Source organism: Drosophila persimilis, unplaced genomic scaffold, assembly GCF_003286085.1.
Source record: "Drosophila persimilis strain 14011-0111.01,24,50 unplaced genomic scaffold, DperRS2 tig00000191-arrow-pilon, whole genome shotgun sequence".
Classification (NCBI taxonomy): Eukaryota; Metazoa; Arthropoda; class Insecta; order Diptera; family Drosophilidae; genus Drosophila; species Drosophila persimilis.
In genome coordinates this window covers 12,608,744-12,626,605 of record NW_020825298.1, presented here as the reverse complement: position 1 = coordinate 12,626,605, position 17,862 = coordinate 12,608,744, and the positions used below count along the sequence as shown (strand labels likewise).

Here is a 17,862-nt window from a genome sequence, read left to right as displayed (position 1 = left end):
TGTCTGCATCGATGGCCATAGCCATAGCCATTAGGTCTGTGTTTAAGCTAGTTTAAGTGAATACTCGTAAGCTCTAGTTATTTGCATGCCCACCACATCAGGATAGATCTAAGGACACTCTCACACACAGACGACACAACACCAGCCCCAAAGGCAACTAATGAAGTACTACAAAGTTTTGCGGTGCTCCGAGTATGTGCATAGACAAATGACTTCAAAGGGATTACTTTTACTCCGTCTGCCCGACCGCCTCCGCCTCAGCCCCTGCCTCCTGTGCCGTTTCCCTCTAAATTTATATCTCATTCCGCATAAGGAATTATATCTGTCATAGTGCGAAAAACTTTCCGCCTCCACCAGTTGCTCTACGAAAACCTTGCACAAAAAGCTTTCCATTCACCGAATGCGATTGCAGCAAATCCTTGCTGCTGCAGAAAAACCTATAAAAAAAACCCACTCAACCAAATCCATGTCCACCCGTGCCCATGGGGGCTTAAACATTTTAAGCCATAACTTAAATGTCAAAATTTGTCGCTGGCAGCCGCTGTACTCGTACTCGCATCCGCATCCGATTCCAGGTGCCGACTAAAAACAACTTAAATGCCACCAGTCCCCCGGGCGGGAGTGTACAAAAAAGTGCATAAACTTTGGTCACATTCGCCCACAAATGAAGACAAACTACGGCAACGGCAGAAAGCCTTCGGAGCTCGGATATAAATGCACCTGGTGGAGTGTCCACCTCTGGTTGCCCGGGTACGAGCATGTGGCATGTGTGTTTTGTACTGTGCGGTGCGGCGAGGTGCAGCTGCATTTGGCGAGCTAATTGCAATTTATATTTGTAGCAGTGCGAAGCTTATTTAACCTAATGGGGGAGAACATTTTACAGTTGATTGACGCATGGGGCATGTTCGCTGAGGTTCTCCTGCGGCAAATGGAATTTACATGTCACACGAGAGAGGAAGGCACCCACAGACAAACAAAAATAAAAGCAAACAGCCTGACCCCTGACCACCGACTACAGACCACCGACCTGAAACAATGAATCAAAACACGTACGGTCCGGGTTTAATTTCCAGGGCACGCAGCATCCGGCGTTGATTCGTCGGAGATTCGCAGGAGAGCAGCAGGGGTGGAATGGAATGGCCGGACAGAAGGCAGGGAACAAAGAACTGGCCGAGCGAGGCCTACGCGAGAATGGCTTCAAATGAAAATCATATTGATTAGCCATGTAGTCGCATAGTCAGGGGAAATCAGTAGATGGCCAAGGAGCAGCAGGAGAGCAGAAAGGAGAGCCTGCCAGGGCGTGGCATGGCATCGTTCGTTTCCCCTTGGAGAAACCTTTCGGCTGTCAACTTTATTTGCTAATGAACTTGCACAGAGCCCAGGGTCGTGCCTCGACAAGAAACCAAAGCCAAATGGAAACGGTGGACATGGACATGGACATGGTGTTCCGGGAAACTCTTTCGCCTCCATTGTGGAGATATCTCTCAAGGGGTGCTCGCAGATATTCCAATTGAGTGGGCATTCGGTTGGGAGAACATCGCACCGACAGACTCTTATTTCGTTTAATTTATTAATTCTCCTTTCTTTTCGACTTCGCCACGGAGCCAGCCCCACCTCTGGGTCCGCCCCCGTCCAGAGCCTAATTTGTATGCGTCGCCATCGCTGCTAATGTGCGGCCATCATTTAGATCAATAGCGAGACGACGAGGCATAAAGATACACAGATACAGATGGAGATGGAGATACATTCGCTTGAGAGAAAGAGAGAATGGCCATGCCTCATTACGGTGCCTCTTTCCGCGAATCAATCGGCTCCGGCAGCTCTTTTGTAGCTCTTTTTTGTGTGTCATTTACTTATGCTGATTTCATCCGCACCCGTGTACGGGCATTCATTCTATGGATTCCGTCCGGCTCCTTTCACGTTGCTTAATTGAGATGCCGGTCCGGACCGGACCTTAAACCGCCAATGCCAGCGCCAGAGCCAGAGCCAGCAGCAGCGCGGAATGAAAAGCTTTCACTGTAATTGCAACATTATCTCCATCTTGTATCCGTATCTGTTACAACCTTCACAGAAGAACACGCCAGTAAGCCGAATCTGAAATGAAATTGACAGCGGTGTCGGCTTAGCCGGGGCCAAGCTCTGGTCAGGATTCCGTGCCCCAAACAAAAACTGAGACAGAAACCGAAACCGAAACAGACAGAGACCAACGTCAATATTAATAATGTCGGACAATGATTTTATTTCCTTGTCCAAGGCCAAAGCTGGTGTAAAAGAAAGGCATCCGCATCCGCATCGGCATCGGCATCCACATCCAACTGCTTTCAGAAATTAAAATGACTTTGAATGTGCGATAAGTGTGTGTGACGAGGGTCTGGATGGAGACTCGAATACCCATTCCCATTCGTCAGGTTGTTGCCTGGAGCGCAATCATCCAAATGCGATTTCAATTAGCCCAAATACCTGAAATATTCGCGCCTCCCTTCAGGATAAACCGCAATACCTTAAGCCCGCCTGGGCAGAATCTGCGCTCAATTTGGCTGTCGATTTCGCTGATTTCGATTGGGGTTACTGTGTTGGGCTTGACCTGCCGCTAATCAGCCCACAAATTCCACTTAAATGCCACAGAAATTACACGGAAGCCTCGGTACCCTACGGTCCACGCCCTAACGCCCCGAAAACATACCCCTAATACTCGTACACACATCAGTTCCACTCCATTCAATCGGGACCCCCTCTTGACCAAAAAATGCAAAACAAAATTGTCCACAAAATGTTTACGCAACATTCTCAGTGCCCCCCGAGTCGGAATCAGAATCAGAGCTGTAATTGCATTTTATTGCAGCATTTGAGGGAGACACAAAGTCAAGAGATACTCGGGCGGGCACTTTTAGCCATATATAATGTATGTATATAGAGCTCTACTATACATATATTCGAATAAATGGGTTTATATATATATATATATATTTCATGCCAAGAGACCCGCATACAAATGGATGCTCACATTTTTGGAGTATCTGCTGAGGTTCATTTGCATATGCACATATTGGTAGTGCCACAGACACACACAGAAGATACATAGATACAAAGATATTTGTATTTGGCATTTGTCGTGTGCCTTGCGGTGAGTGCGAGACAACGGGAATTCCGATTGGGTCAATGACTGGAGAGAGTGGCCTCCTAAGTATGTTAAGTTGAGCCCCAGTTGAACCCCTAATAAACCTGAGATAAGTCTAGTCTCCACCTCTCCTGGTAGAGCTAGAACACACACACTTCTATGGTATTGTAGCTCTTAAGACCAAACACTTAACCAACACACAAAAACCCCGTATAAGAACTGCTCCCAAAGTAGAGACATTTACCTAGATCCCCTCTGGCTCTCTCCCTCCCCGGAGAGCACTTCAAACAAAAAACATTTTAACTAGCGATGAAAACAAAAACAAAGCGCAATTCACAAATAACCAGAGAAAAGAAACGATCAATATTGAATAACATATAACCGGAGATAAACCCTGAATCAAAAGAAACAGAACAAAAAAAACTGATGAATAAAAAGAAAGAAAAGAAAAACCTATGAATTGAATTGCAAAGAATATAACAGTCGTATAACAATCAATAACAATCGATCGAGACAATAATCCATTAAAACAAATTGTACAATAATCTAGCGCGGATGAGGGATTCGATGGCACGTATCACACCAACATTGTGGTCAAACATAACGGCAGTTGTCTGTACGTGCCCCCTGGTATCTTCAAGAGCACATGCAAGATAGACATCACGTGGTTCCCATTTGATGACCAACATTGCGAAATGAAATTCGGTAGTTGGACTTACGATGGAAATCAGGTAAAGTGGCAATCGACAAAACAAAACACACTAAGAAAAGAACAAATTCAAACTCAACAACCAGTTCAAATAACAGTGCCGTAAGCGCAGCTGGCTACACTAGGCTACTCACTCACACTAACGCTAACACTAACACTCACACTCACACTCACACTAACACTAGAACACATTCCAACTCGAGCACAAAATCACGCTTCTGCCAATCACGTGACTCACGCACCAGGAAAACCACACGAAACACGAGAAACACACGAAAGACGCGAAAGGGAAGTCCAACCAACGTGAAAGAGTCGACTGTTGCTATTGTAGGTTATATATATGGATAGGATGTTGTAGGGATCCAAAGGGTTATGCGACGTTAGTGTCCACTGACAGAGATTTCTAATTTTATTTATATGCTTTTTCAAACTTCTATCTCTCTCTCCAACTATATTTTGATCTACCCGAATCTATATCCTAGTTTATATTTAGTTGATTATCCTTCATCTCGAACAATTCTTTGCGTTTTTGCGAATTACAAAACCAAAAGATCGCAGTGTTGTTAACAGCACTGAACTGTCAGACTGAGCCCTCACTCAAGTCCAGTGTGTGGGCTAAAATGTTCAATTCGCTCAGAGTTGATTGGATATTTTAGGGTCACACACCAAAATGTACTCTGAGCTTAGTCCCAGGCCAAAGAAGGCCATATGGCAGCTGTTTCCAACACTAACACCGTCCAGTGTTGGAAGCGGAAATTTGCCTCTCACGTAGGTTTGTCTCACAACAGGAGGAATCATGTGTGGAAGACCCTAGAAGCTCTAAGGTTTCCGCTATTTTGCATGGTAGCAGGCAAATGAAAAAAAGATAACACCACGCCCAAAACAGCAACAGAAGAATATTTTTGGACGAAGTAAAGACTCTTAATGAAATTCAAACAAAAGAAATTTATTCCTAAAAACCAAAAACAAAAACAAAAAAAAGAAAGAAGTTTTGAGTAAAAATATAATTTACAGCGCTTTTATTTCCCACGTATTTTGCACCCAAAAAAAAAAAAATTACAAAGCAATCTCCAAAGAAAATAAAAGAAAAACTCAAGCTCTCTCTTTTGCTCGCTCGCTCTCTCTATATCTCTCTCTCTCTCTCTCTCTTTCGTACACCTTGAACACATGCTATATCTGTACATAAATGTTGTTTCAATGTGGCTTTTTGTAAAATCTTTAAAAAACAAAAAATTCAACAACAAACTAAAATCTTAAATGTTCTTTTTCTCCAATATATAAAACAAAAAAACAAAAACCAAAAAACTCAAACTCAAATCTCAATGACCAAAAAAAAAAAAAATGTATTTGCCCATTGCAAATGAATTTCCTATGAATTCTCTATGAATATGAATATGAATATGAATTACTATCCAAACAAACAAAACAAAAATCGTTTGAAAATCAGTTGGATTTGGTTTTGAATTCCGAAGATGGAGGGGATCTTTCCGATTTCATAACAAATGGCGAGTGGTACTTGCTTGGTTAGTAAACGAAACCTCATTATGCTTATTTCTCTAACTGTTATTTCGTTTGATCGTTGTCATTTGTAAATGTCTAATCAGCATTAATCCCACACCAAAAGAAGAAACCAAAAAAATAAATATACAAATTTGATTATGATTTTCCACCTTGCTTGCGAGACCGAACTGAAAAAATAATGCTTCATAGTCATTTATGATTTGCCTAGCTCTTGATTTGTTTGATCTAGTTATATGTATGCTTATATTGTACATACTTAGCCTAAATCGATATCAACTCTAATCTGTAAAAATATCTGTTGTACATATCCGTGTGTGTGTGTGTTTGTGTCTCTGTCATGATCGATGACGCCCCTGCCCGATGATTACTAATGAGATCCGTTTTGTCGTTCAGCCATGCCGGGAAAGAAGAATACGATAGTCTACGCCTGCTGCCCAGAACCATATGTCGATATCACCTTTACTATACAAATACGTCGCCGTACATTATATTATTTTTTCAATTTAATTGTGCCCTGTGTGCTAATCTCATCGATGGCCCTCTTGGGCTTCACATTGCCGCCGGACTCGGGCGAGAAGCTGACGCTGGGTGAGTATGCCAATTTAATACCCAGTAATGACCCGACACAGATACATACCTTACATACCCTACAATTGATCTGATATACTATACTATACCATACTATGTATCTGATATGATCTGATTTACTTTATACCCCCATATAAATGCATTTTATAAGCTCTTTCAGCGGTGACAAGTGCCACAGTAGATGTCTGAGTTAGTTATAGTTAGGCCCAGCAGTTAATCAATCAATCAATCAATCTATTTATCGAGTTTGGTGAGGTCAAGCAGCGAAGGTAGCGAAATGAGGCTTAGCTGGATTTAACTTTATGTATACCTAAAGACCTAAACCCCCGAAAACCCTTTCAAAACCAACTTAAAAACTTAAAAATCCTCCCGAAAACCAAGAACAAACCCCATTTAAAATCTCTTTATATTCAACGCTGCTTTTAACGATAGTCGATCTATGCATGTCTTTTGTTGAGTAAAACTAAAGTGAACTTAAAAGTAAAATAAAACCACAGATCGAAGAGTGTTTCCCTCCTGGCAAGCCATTCGACTACCAAGCCATACCGAAATTAGATACAGAAACACATTTTCCGATAGCACAAAGAAAACTCATAAAACAACAGATGAAAAACGATACTAATCGAAAGGATTGAACTGCCGTTTGATGGGAAACACTCTGTATGTGATAACTTAAAGTCCCTGCTGTCCTATGCCCCAATTAAATACACTTCTGACTCTCCCCTCCAATATAAACTCCTTGATAACACCCACCCAAATGAAATGAATAAACTACTGAGTAAAATGTGTAAAAGTTTTGTTAATTTGTTCGATATAAATAATAATGATGACTTGATCTTTCAGTTTTCCGATGAGTTTTGCGTTCGACTTTGACTTTGACTTTGATTTAAATTGCGTTTCTTATCTCTTTATTGTATCTCTTGTTGCAGGCGTAACTATACTACTATCATTAACAGTATTTCTAAACCTTGTTGCCGAGTCCATGCCGACAACGTCGGATGCTGTTCCTCTTATAGGTACACACACACGCTAATTAATTTGCTTTAGCTTAAAGTACAGTACCGCAGACCGGGCTGATCCGATCCAGTGCGATCCGATTGAGCAGTATCCAGCAGTATCATACCAAAATAACTAACAAGAGCCAAAACCAAAACAAAACAAAACAAAAACAACAGAAAGTCGTGCTGTGCCTCATGCTGTTTTTTAGTTGATCATTAGTTTTGCTACAGTAGTGCAATGAACTAAAGAAAACCGAAACCAAAACCAAAACCAACCACGAATACTAACCAAAGAAAATACCAAGCAGAAAGATATACAAATACAAAATACCAATTAACTTAGCCTTCAACACCACTCTACCACTATACCACTCTCTGTCTGTATCCCTGGAACACAGAAACACCTCCGAACCACCCAGAACACACTCTCACACGAATGAGGAATGATATAAACTTATCCTAAACACTCTTCGTATGTTTGCAAATAGATCTACTACATATATATATATATATCTCTGTACTCTCTGGACTTTCACCTCGTGTGCCATCACCGAAACAATTTCAACCGGATCTTGGATAGACCCAGCCACACATACTCGTATACCACTGATACCCAGAACCACCCCAGAACCCAGAACACCTACCAAAGTACAGCTCCGTCTATCACTGTCTCTATGTGCCACGCAAAGCCATGTAAAGTACTCGAGTCGGGCAAGAGGAATCCTCAATCTCTCTATACTTTTCTTTCTTTATATTACTACCAGTCTTTTCTATAATACTTTTTGCTATACTAATACCCAACCTCATCTGGCTATCCCTCCATCGGGTTATCCGAAAGCTCTGACATAATTGGTATTTGACCACAAGACAAACACTACCTACCACAGCACCACAGCCACGAAGTCACAAGCCCCACATCACAATCGCAGTCACAGATACAGATACAGATACAGATACAAATACAGCTACAGCTACAAAAACAAATACGAAACGATTACGATTACGAAAGTTTTTCATTTCGATTTTACTGTGTTTGCCTATAAAGCTGTCCTATATAATCGTTTCTTGAGTTCTTATTGTCGTTTGGTTGTTGCTTTGTTTGTTTGTTTGTTTGTTGGATTCGTTTGTTCTACGTTTATCTACGTGTGCCTCTAGATCGTATCGTTTCGTTGTTCTCTCTTCGGTTTTTCTTAGCCTGCCAACCCATACATGTGTTATTATATTATGAATATTAAAATGGAATCGACTAAGCCCCGATTATCCTGTAAATACGCTTGTCCTTAGTGTGTGCTCGCCTCATAATCACGCTCTAGGACGGGCCTACCTCACCTCCACCCCCACCCCTACCTCTACCCACCCCAAACTCCTTGCCTCATTCATTGCCTGAACTCCGATCCTCAGCTGCCACTTAATCATCCCAACTAAAAACTAAAAAGCATAGCATCAAAAACGTAGACACAAATGCAATTAAAGAAAATGTATCTAAAATCTAGCCACAATATTGTATATATACACATATACATATATATATCTGTATAAACCAAAGTTAAACTATGAAAAATCCAACGAAAAACCTTTTTTCGCTACCAAAGAGCAAAACAGGAGAAAAAACCAAAGCCGAAAGGAAACAGAAAACAGAAACAAAAAACCAAAACCAACTCACAAACAAAAAAAAAGCAGATCTCTCTCTCTCTCTCGTTTTGTACATCTTTTTTATGTTTGTTTGGTACAGTCAGGCAAAACATAAACAGACAGTGGGAGGGAGAGACAGAGGCAGGACGAGGCTGGGAGAAGGCAGACAGCAGTCGTAGCTCGGGGTCAGGGAAACTAGTTCGAAATGCAGCCCGAGGCTCGAACCTCAGCCAATGCACTTACATTCCTGACCCGCACTATTGCTGCCTCCCCCAGCCTTCTGCCTTCTGCCTTCTGCCTTGCATCCTTCTGTGGCCAAATCGTATGTCAAATGTAGGAGAGACCGCCCACCCGCCGGAGAAGCCACAGAATATTGCCTGGTAGAATCGTTTCCCTGATTTTGTATGCATAAAACATAAATCATGCTTATATATACATACTATATACATCTATGAGATATGTGTAACCTGTACAAATGCCACTCACAAAATAGAACAGTTCTCGTAGAGGTTTGTATGCCACAGAGAAAGCGATACCGCAGCCTTGTGTAGAAAGAGGAATAGCCATATAGCTAGGACAGAACACAGATGTTGTATCTAAATGCTTGACATACAATACTCTTTACTCTATAACGTACCTGCCATAACCACACGATACCCGTTGTTGTAGAGGCCTCTCGGTAGGTATATGACTCATAACCAAGAGTGTCTTGTATTGTTTAAAGCTGTACAAAAGCATCGCCTCAGGAAAGAATAAGCATCTATATTAACCATATAACTATATACATTATATATATACTACTACTACTACTATATACCTATATCAAAACCGATCACCCACAATACCGAACACTGTATATAGACAACACGCTGAACAGACGTAAGTACATCTAAAGCCACCCGAACCACCTGAACCGCCTGAAACAAGAGAACCTGAAACACCACCGAACCACCAAACCACCGAACCACCGAACACCACACACTGAAAAAATGAAAAAGAACAACCGGAACTTTGGTCGAACGCCGCCACACGAGCGCATGCAACGAAAAGCTAAAACACTCTCCAACACTCTCTCTCTTTCTCTACCCCTACCTTTCTCGCTCACTCGCTCGCTCTAACTCTCTCTCTCTCTCTCAGTATATATATCAGTATATAAATATCCATATAGCTATATATATAATTCTCTGCGGCAAGAACTCTCTTTGATTCTCACACCAAGAACCAACCAAACAACCAACCAAACCAACCCAAAACACCAAACTAACCTAGATCTTTCTTGCTGAACGACCTCATATTTGAAACCCGTAAACTCCTGGCATCTAAACCATCCACCACCACCACTACCCGTCCCCCTCGAACCACCACATAGAACCATAGGTCTCTCTAAACGAAACCCACTTAAACGATGAATCCCTAAAAAAGATAAACCAAAATCAAAACCGAAAGCAACATTTGAACTTGCATTTATGCAGATCCATTTGATCAGATGGTAGAGTTGCAACTCCACATAATATCGTACCGTTCATGATGTCGAGCCCATCATGCGTTCATATTGTGTCATATATATAGATATATATCCCCCTATATAATACCCTATTCCGATACCGAATCCTTTTCCAATAGCCGTCCCCCCCACCACAGCCCCCAAAGACTTGAAGACAAATCATTTGCATGCAGTGTGCAAATTTCCTCTCGTAATGCCCATTTAGCCTCTCTGACTCTCTCTGTCTCTCCATGTCCCGGTGTGGCACGTAGCAAATTAAATGAGGCGCGCATGTGGGCGTGGCAAATTGGCAACACGTAGTACAAGTGTGAGCAAGGGGCTAGAAGGGGCGAAAGGACTGTGTGCAAGGCCGGGCAACTTGAGCTGACTTCGAGTTCAATTTTCAAATACTCTCAGACCAGGAAAAACTTGCGCTACTTTCAAAGTTTTTTTTCTGCACTTCCCACTCTCGACCTCGCCCCTTTCTAATGGGTCAAAGTTGAGACACCCCCGCGCTCCCGTGTCACCCATCCCCTTTGGCCACTAAGCTCTTGAAAAGTTGACTTATTTCTTTCTGCAAAAATAAAACTTAATACTCTGAGACGTTGTGAACATTTTGTGCCCATTCTGTCAGATCGTAATCCTCACTGGCTACAACATACAACTCAGGAGAGGCCCAACTTTGAGAGAGCTCCTCTATACCAATACCTATTCCAATACCTACCCAGGGTACCCACGGATCCCCGACTCCGAGCCCCGAGCCCCGACTTGAGTTGAATCCGTTTCGAATTTTGAGTTTGCAGCATACTCTCAGGCATATACTCCATATATCCACTCTCAAGCACACTTCATTCAGAGATCGAGATCAATTGAAACCAATCAAAGCAACCGATAAACGTCACTTCTAAATAGAAACCAAATCTCCAGTCTCTCAACAAGGCGGACTCCACGGAAATGAGAACTACGAACCTACGACTGATACACAGAAACAGATACAGAACATACATACATACATATACTACGCCTAATTACTGATTACCTATGTACTTACTTCGCCGATATGTCCTCACTCACACACACACTACAGAAACAGCTACAGATAAAGATACAGATACAGATACAAAATACAAATACAGATACAAATACAGATATACTTACACATACATAAACGTACGCTTTATGATTTCCATTTTCGATTGTGTCATTTGTGTTTTTGTGTGGTTGTTATTGTATTTTTCAAAACGAAAACGAAATTCTTTTGTTTCAGGAGTTACAATTCTTCTATCGCTCACAGTGTTTCTCAACCTTGTAGCTGAGACATTGCCCCAAGTATCTGATGCAATCCCCTTGTTAGGTAGCGATTGCATTTAAAACATACTTACCAAATGCAAATATATATTCAAATTTGTCAAACCAAAACCAAAAAACAAAAAACCGAATAATTAACAAACTACTTAATATGATTTACATATACGTACATGCCTAAATGCCATATATATGTATATATAGACGTATCTATATCTATATATATATGTATATCCATGAATATTATTGTTATTGTTGTTATCTATATATATATATACATATCTATTACGATTATATTACTCACACACATTGCTAAATTGTTCGCATATATAATCCCCCTCTCAAAGAATCCAAAACTGAAACTAAAACTTAAATAAAGTAATAGTCTAACCAACCAACCAACCAACCAACCAACAAACAACCAAGTCAAACAAATACTACTCGTACCACCCAACTATTAAGCGACAATAAAGTTGATAAATGTTATTTGTGTACGTCGTACTATGTTTACTAATTACAACAACAGTTTGCCACTTACTAACTTAACTAAAACCAAATACCAAACTAAACCAAACTAAATCAAATCAAATCAATTATAATTCTAACTCTAACTCGTTCTCTCTGTCCCACTCCCCTATATCTCTCTCTCTCTCTCTCTATCGCTCTCTCTAACTCTCAAACTCTAACTCGTTCTGAACTTGAAGTTATAATATATCAAATATCAAATACAATTAAAATACCAATATCGATATATATATCCGAAGCAGTTCCTTATCATACTGTATTCTGTTGCTGTCTCTCTATCACTATATATCTACTATCTCCTCCTACTGTCTTCATTTTAACAATCAACAAACTTTTTGGTTCGCTTCTTATTAACAACCAGAACCAGGCAGAGCCCCAGAAAGACCGGATAAAACAAACACTACGATTAGTTAGGGCAGTCTTTTAAATGCTATCGTTATCTACTTATACACTTCCGATCTTTCTATATACTTTCTATACAATTTCCGCTTTCAATTCTTCAATTTCTTCACCAAACAAGCTCATTGGAGGGCAGCACATACAATCCAAAGATGCTGCTCCAATGGTTGAACAATTTCCCTTCAATATAATACCTCTATTCCCAGAACCGAATCGGTGGGGCCTTTATGATGCAATAGATCCTGTATGCCTGTGTATCTTCATATCGAACTAAATTCGAACGCAAATCTCTCTCTTAAATGTAAAATTTCATTTCAAAATTTGTATTTCTATCGCATCAGGGCCTCGCCTTGAAGGGTTCATTCTGTAATTATTCGACACACACATGTATGTACAACTATAATACCTATAAATGTATATGAATATCCGTACTATATGGTAAATGTTATGTCTTACCTTCCGCTTCGTTCAATCCGCAACTCCCTCAACTTCAATTTCCACCCATACGTAATTACAAAAGATACTTATGAGACAGATTTCAATGCAAGTGAGTTTGGGAATATACTTGTGATAAACCAGTAACGACAACGACAACGCAAATTAAAGATGAAAGAATTCTTGTGCGAGATGCCAGTAAATGCTAATAAATCGTAATGATGCCCTGTCGTCGTCAAAGACACACACACAGACCGAAAACAATGAAATGAAATCAATTAAGAAAGAAATAAGTTTTTATCTTGTATTGTATGATTTCGACTTTTTTGCTAACAGCTTTGATTTGTGTTTGATTTGGTTCTCTCACGCTCACCCTCACTCTCACCGTCACTCGCCTCTCACTCATTTCTAGATTTTCAGATTTATGCATTGCCACCCACACCCCACCACCACCACCACCACCACCGTCACCACCACTGCCACAATATAAAGATATATTTTACACCCTAAGTTTGTCCATGAGTATTACTCCACCATCTTGAAGCTCGTTCTCGTTATCGTTCGTTCGCTCGCTCGTTCACACAAGAAACTCTCTCAGTCATGACCACGAGACCAAGTCACTCCAGATCACAGATCACTCCACAAGAAATCCACCGATCCACCGAACCACCGAACCACACACGCTTCTATATAACTTTCTTAGACTAATGTCTGCTAAATGCCTACACCCGGTCCTCATCCTGCATCTAACTATCAAGATACTCCAATTTACCCAACTCTCGGAATGATATTTTTTGCTTGAGAACCTTTTTTGAGAACTCAAACTTTGAAATTCCAATTGCTAAATAAATACTATTTGAAAACTACGATTACTAAAGCATCGACTATAGCATATCTGGTATTGCAAAAATATCATTTCCCATTTATAAGATAGCATTTTTTTACAGATGATAATGATAATATATGTATATACATAAGTATTTGGAATGCACTCTCTCCCCCACCAACAAACGATGAGTCCTGTGTTGTATGATGTGTTGTGTTCTCTCCGAAAAGGTTCAGCCAAAAAATATCATTTAGCCTATCCCTGAAGCTCTCTAGCACTCTAGCACTCTTTGCCCCACTTCCCTACTCTATCTCAAGCTATAACCAACGACACGTTGAACGGAGCTCGACCCGGACGGACGATCCAGTGATCGGCGATGACACTCCCCGATGATTCCCTGCTGCACTCACACACGAAATCTGACCAAAATTTGACCAAATATTTTGCAGGTGTCACTATACTACTATCGCAAACAGTTTTCTCTCTGCTGGTCGGCAATGTCATTACCAAGACCAGCGAGGCCGTACCGCTGCTAGGTATTCGTAACGTTCAATTGTAACTTTGAGTTTATCATTTGCCAAAAAATAATAAAAAGAAAATCTAAAATTCTTACAGCCTTAAAAACAAACAAAAACTCTTCTCTCTTTTAGCTGCTAAATCAAAAACCAAGCAAAAACAATTGTACAAAGTACTCATTAGACATAACGAAAGTTTCCTAAAGCTAAAAATCAAAGTGAATCTTTAAAAAAACCACCAAAACCAAACAAAACCCAAATAGAGCGATAAAGTAGGTAATCGAATGTTAAGCTTTGATGAGCATGAACCAACTCCGGGGTACAGATGCTGAACCGAATGTATCTTTGAAACCCGCAACCGTAAACCCAACCGAACAACCTCTGCTTCTTTAGACTTTTGGCTGAACCTCTTTGACATTGAGAGAATCTCTAACCAACACACACACACCAACACTCGACTTACTCTCCTCCCGATTGTACTTTTGAGGCTCCGGATGTGCAATGTACATATGTATACCTATGCTTTAGGTAATCGTTAGTTCCTCGCACCCAAGTATCGAAAGCATACTCAAAACAGTCCATAAATCGAACGAATTACTAATACTCAATCATCCAGCATTAAATATTCAGAGAGCATACCGTAAACCAGAGAAACGTTAAATCAATAACCAAATACAAAATATATTAACGCCAGAGGAGCTAAACTATCGACTCACAGCATTCTAGAACAAAAGTTTAAAGTTGAAATCTTATCCAGACAATGATTAGCCCCACGTTTACCCACCCCCCCGTTTACCCAGACCCAGAGACCCCCACAGCCCCCATCCATGCCTGCTTTTGTGAATGTTTTATTCGATTCTACGAGCAGCAAGGAACAGTCAAGTTTTACAGAATAAAGAATCATTTACAGAATGTGTATCCCCATACTTGACTGTTCTTTGTCCCGCTTCTCATATCCAGAACTCCTGCATGAACCAAAACTTAAACACTAAACTGCATGGAAGAAGCCTGACATAAAATGTATTCGAATAAACATCAAATGTAGTGGCTCTGAGTAGACGTATTTATAGTCATAGTTGCATCCGCAATGTAACGTAACGTAACGTAACGTAACAAAGCGTAGTAACGTAAAGAACAGTAGTCACAGCATTGTAATCAAACAGTAAACACAGTAATCATCACGCTACTTTCTCTAACCGTAACTCTAATCGAAGTCTATCATGAAATGAAGCTAAACTAAAGTAATGTTGTACGAGTTTGTAAATTATGATTTGACGCTTCTGTTCTTAGTGTTTTAATGAGATGCAAGGCCCCACGATCAGCACTCTAACATTCGCTTTTCTCTATATCTTCTTGCTATACCCCAAATCCCACTCAGGCACCTATTTCAACTGCATCATGTTCATGGTCGCATCGTCGGTGGTGCTCACGGTTGTGGTGCTCAACTATCACCATCGCACAGCGGACATTCACGAGATGCCACCGTGGGTAAGTCCTCCATCTGAGCAGTGCTCTTACAATACCCCTCTGACTGGTCCTCTTTCTGGTTTCTGTTCTCTGGCTTGGATCAGATCAAATCCGTTTTCCTACAATGGCTGCCCTGGATCTTGCGGATGGGTCGACCCGGCCGCAAGATCACACGCAAAACAATACTATTAAGCAATCGCATGAAGGAATTGGAGCTGAAGGAGCGCTCTTCCAAGTCTCTGCTCGCCAATGTTCTCGATATTGACGATGACTTTCGGCATACAATATCAGGATCTCAAACCGCCATCGGTTCGTCGGCGTAAGTATCCTGCTGAATGGTTGCAAGATTATCCTTTACTAACCCATTATCTGTACTCTCTATTCACATTTGCAGTAGCTTTGGCCGACCCACAACGGTGGAGGAACACCACACGGCCATTGGCTGCAATCACAAAGATCTCCACTTAATTCTCAAAGAATTGCAATTTATTACGGCGCGCATGCGCAAAGCTGACGACGAAGCGGAATTGATAAGCGATTGGAAGTTCGCTGCAATGGTTGTGGATAGGTGAGTGCATACCCCACATAAACACTTTTACATACAATAACCTAACGTTGGGAACTAAGTGTATAGCTAACCAAAACTATTCTTGGGATGCAAAATCAATCTTTTGGTGCTTTATTCTGTTTTTATACCAATTCAAGTGGTACTGGCTATCTCCCTGTTATGTGCCACTCGTCAACCGACTCCTGTGATTAGCCACATCATTATGTACATTCAAATATTCACTTTCCTGAGTGGATGTATTGAACCAGAGGCAGCACGCTTCGGTGGCCGCTTTCCAAGTCAAACAATTAGGCTCGGCAAACGCTTTGTCTGTCACACATCTTCCGGCGGAACGCCTTGCCAGGCACACACACACTTTGCCCACACCAACACGTCCACGCCCACGCCCACGCCCATGCACACACACACAGAGAGAGCACGTGGCTCAAATATTGAAAGATGGCCGACACCCGGGCCGCCGCCATTTTGTTTTCGAGGCGCTGATTTGCTTGCTCTTCTACTCCACAGATTTTGTTTAATTGTTTTCACGCTCTTTACGATTATTGCAACGGTAACCGTGCTGCTCTCAGCTCCGCACATAATCGTGCAATAAGGACGCTCAATTTAGACAATTAAGCTACGGATACGGATACGGAAGCGCATACACCTAGCACACACACGCACACACACACGCGGATTAGATACGCCGGAGTGCGGAGTCTGTGTGTTAGGCGAGGGAGATGCATAGTTAAGTTCTTTTTCAAAAACCAAACCAACAAAAAACTAGCGAAGCTGCTTTGAAACCAAGCAAAAGCGAAGAAACAAATGGAAAAACCGAAAAAAAAAATTGTTAATTACATTTTTAAGTCAAAAACAAAACAAAAAAAGAGCAAAGGAAATTTCGCAAAAAAAAATAGAGAAACAAAATCATATACTAAACCAAAATATTTTATGGAGAAACCAAACAAAAAAGCAAAAATTACTGCCGTACAAGAAACCGAATAAATAAGAGAGAAAACAAAAGTGTTAAGTAAGCTACACATACACACTGACAGACACACTAACACGAACAAAATTATAACAGTTAAGTAAACAAAAAGCAAAAGCAAACCAAAAATTTGCATAGGGATGGAGTAGGAGCCAATGGGCGGAGAGGAGGAGCACAATATGGATGGGAGGAACAACAAAGAAACATCGCGGCAAAGGACACACACAAAAGCTACATACACACACAACTGCACACACATGTATAAGTTATAAGTTAATTAACACGTTGAGTTGCTATAATTTATGTAAGATGAACAGACGACAGACACAGACATAGGATACTATATAGAGCCACACACCAGATACTACACAAACAAAAACACATAAGATATATGATATATATATATATATAAGAGATTGTTCCTATGAGACATTAGATATGTATTTAAAATGGCAACACACCCACATAACACCCACACACACTCAGCGACAGAGACGGAGACAGAGACAGAGACACACAGACACTGAAGCACTTAATTGACAAATGCAAAAACAAGGGAAAGGAACAACTTATTTGTAGGCGAGTGTAGGCATCAGAAGATTGACTTATTGGCCTTATTTATCCTTTGTTTCTCTCAGTTTACTTCACTATATTTTGTGTCTCTTAGTTTTGATTTTTGGGATCACGTGGACCAACAATATTTTGTTTGATTTCCTTCATTCAAATTTTGCAAACAAAATATGATCCCAGTGAAAAAACTTGAAGAGTCTTATTTTCGTTCTTTATAAAAATCGTACATCTTATGT

General features: G+C 40.8%; 1 protein-coding gene across 3 annotated transcripts in view; it reads left to right on the top strand.

Annotated features, from left to right (window-relative positions):
* Window positions 1–16,923, top strand: part of LOC6588676 (acetylcholine receptor subunit alpha-type acr-16) — a 76,516-nt gene extending 59,593 nt beyond the window's left edge. For 2 of the 3 annotated variants that reach the window (XM_026989102.1, XM_026989103.1), the window contains exons 5-12: window positions 3,669–3,849; window positions 5,275–5,350; window positions 5,742–5,936; window positions 6,866–6,952; window positions 15,433–15,542; window positions 15,626–15,840; window positions 15,916–16,089; window positions 16,597–16,922. In XM_026989102.1, the coding sequence (XP_026844903.1) occupies window positions 3,669–3,849; window positions 5,275–5,350; window positions 5,742–5,936; window positions 6,866–6,952; window positions 15,433–15,542; window positions 15,626–15,840; window positions 15,916–16,089; window positions 16,597–16,681 (1,123 nt within the window). In that variant the 3' untranslated portion in view covers window positions 16,682–16,922. Of the gene's footprint in view, window positions 1–3,668; window positions 3,850–5,274; window positions 5,351–5,741; window positions 5,937–6,865; window positions 6,953–15,432; window positions 15,543–15,625; window positions 15,841–15,915; window positions 16,090–16,596 lie in introns of all 3 variants that reach the window. The other variant, XM_026989104.1, reaches the window with a different exon arrangement.
* The last annotated feature ends 939 nt before the right edge of the window (window positions 16,924–17,862 follow it).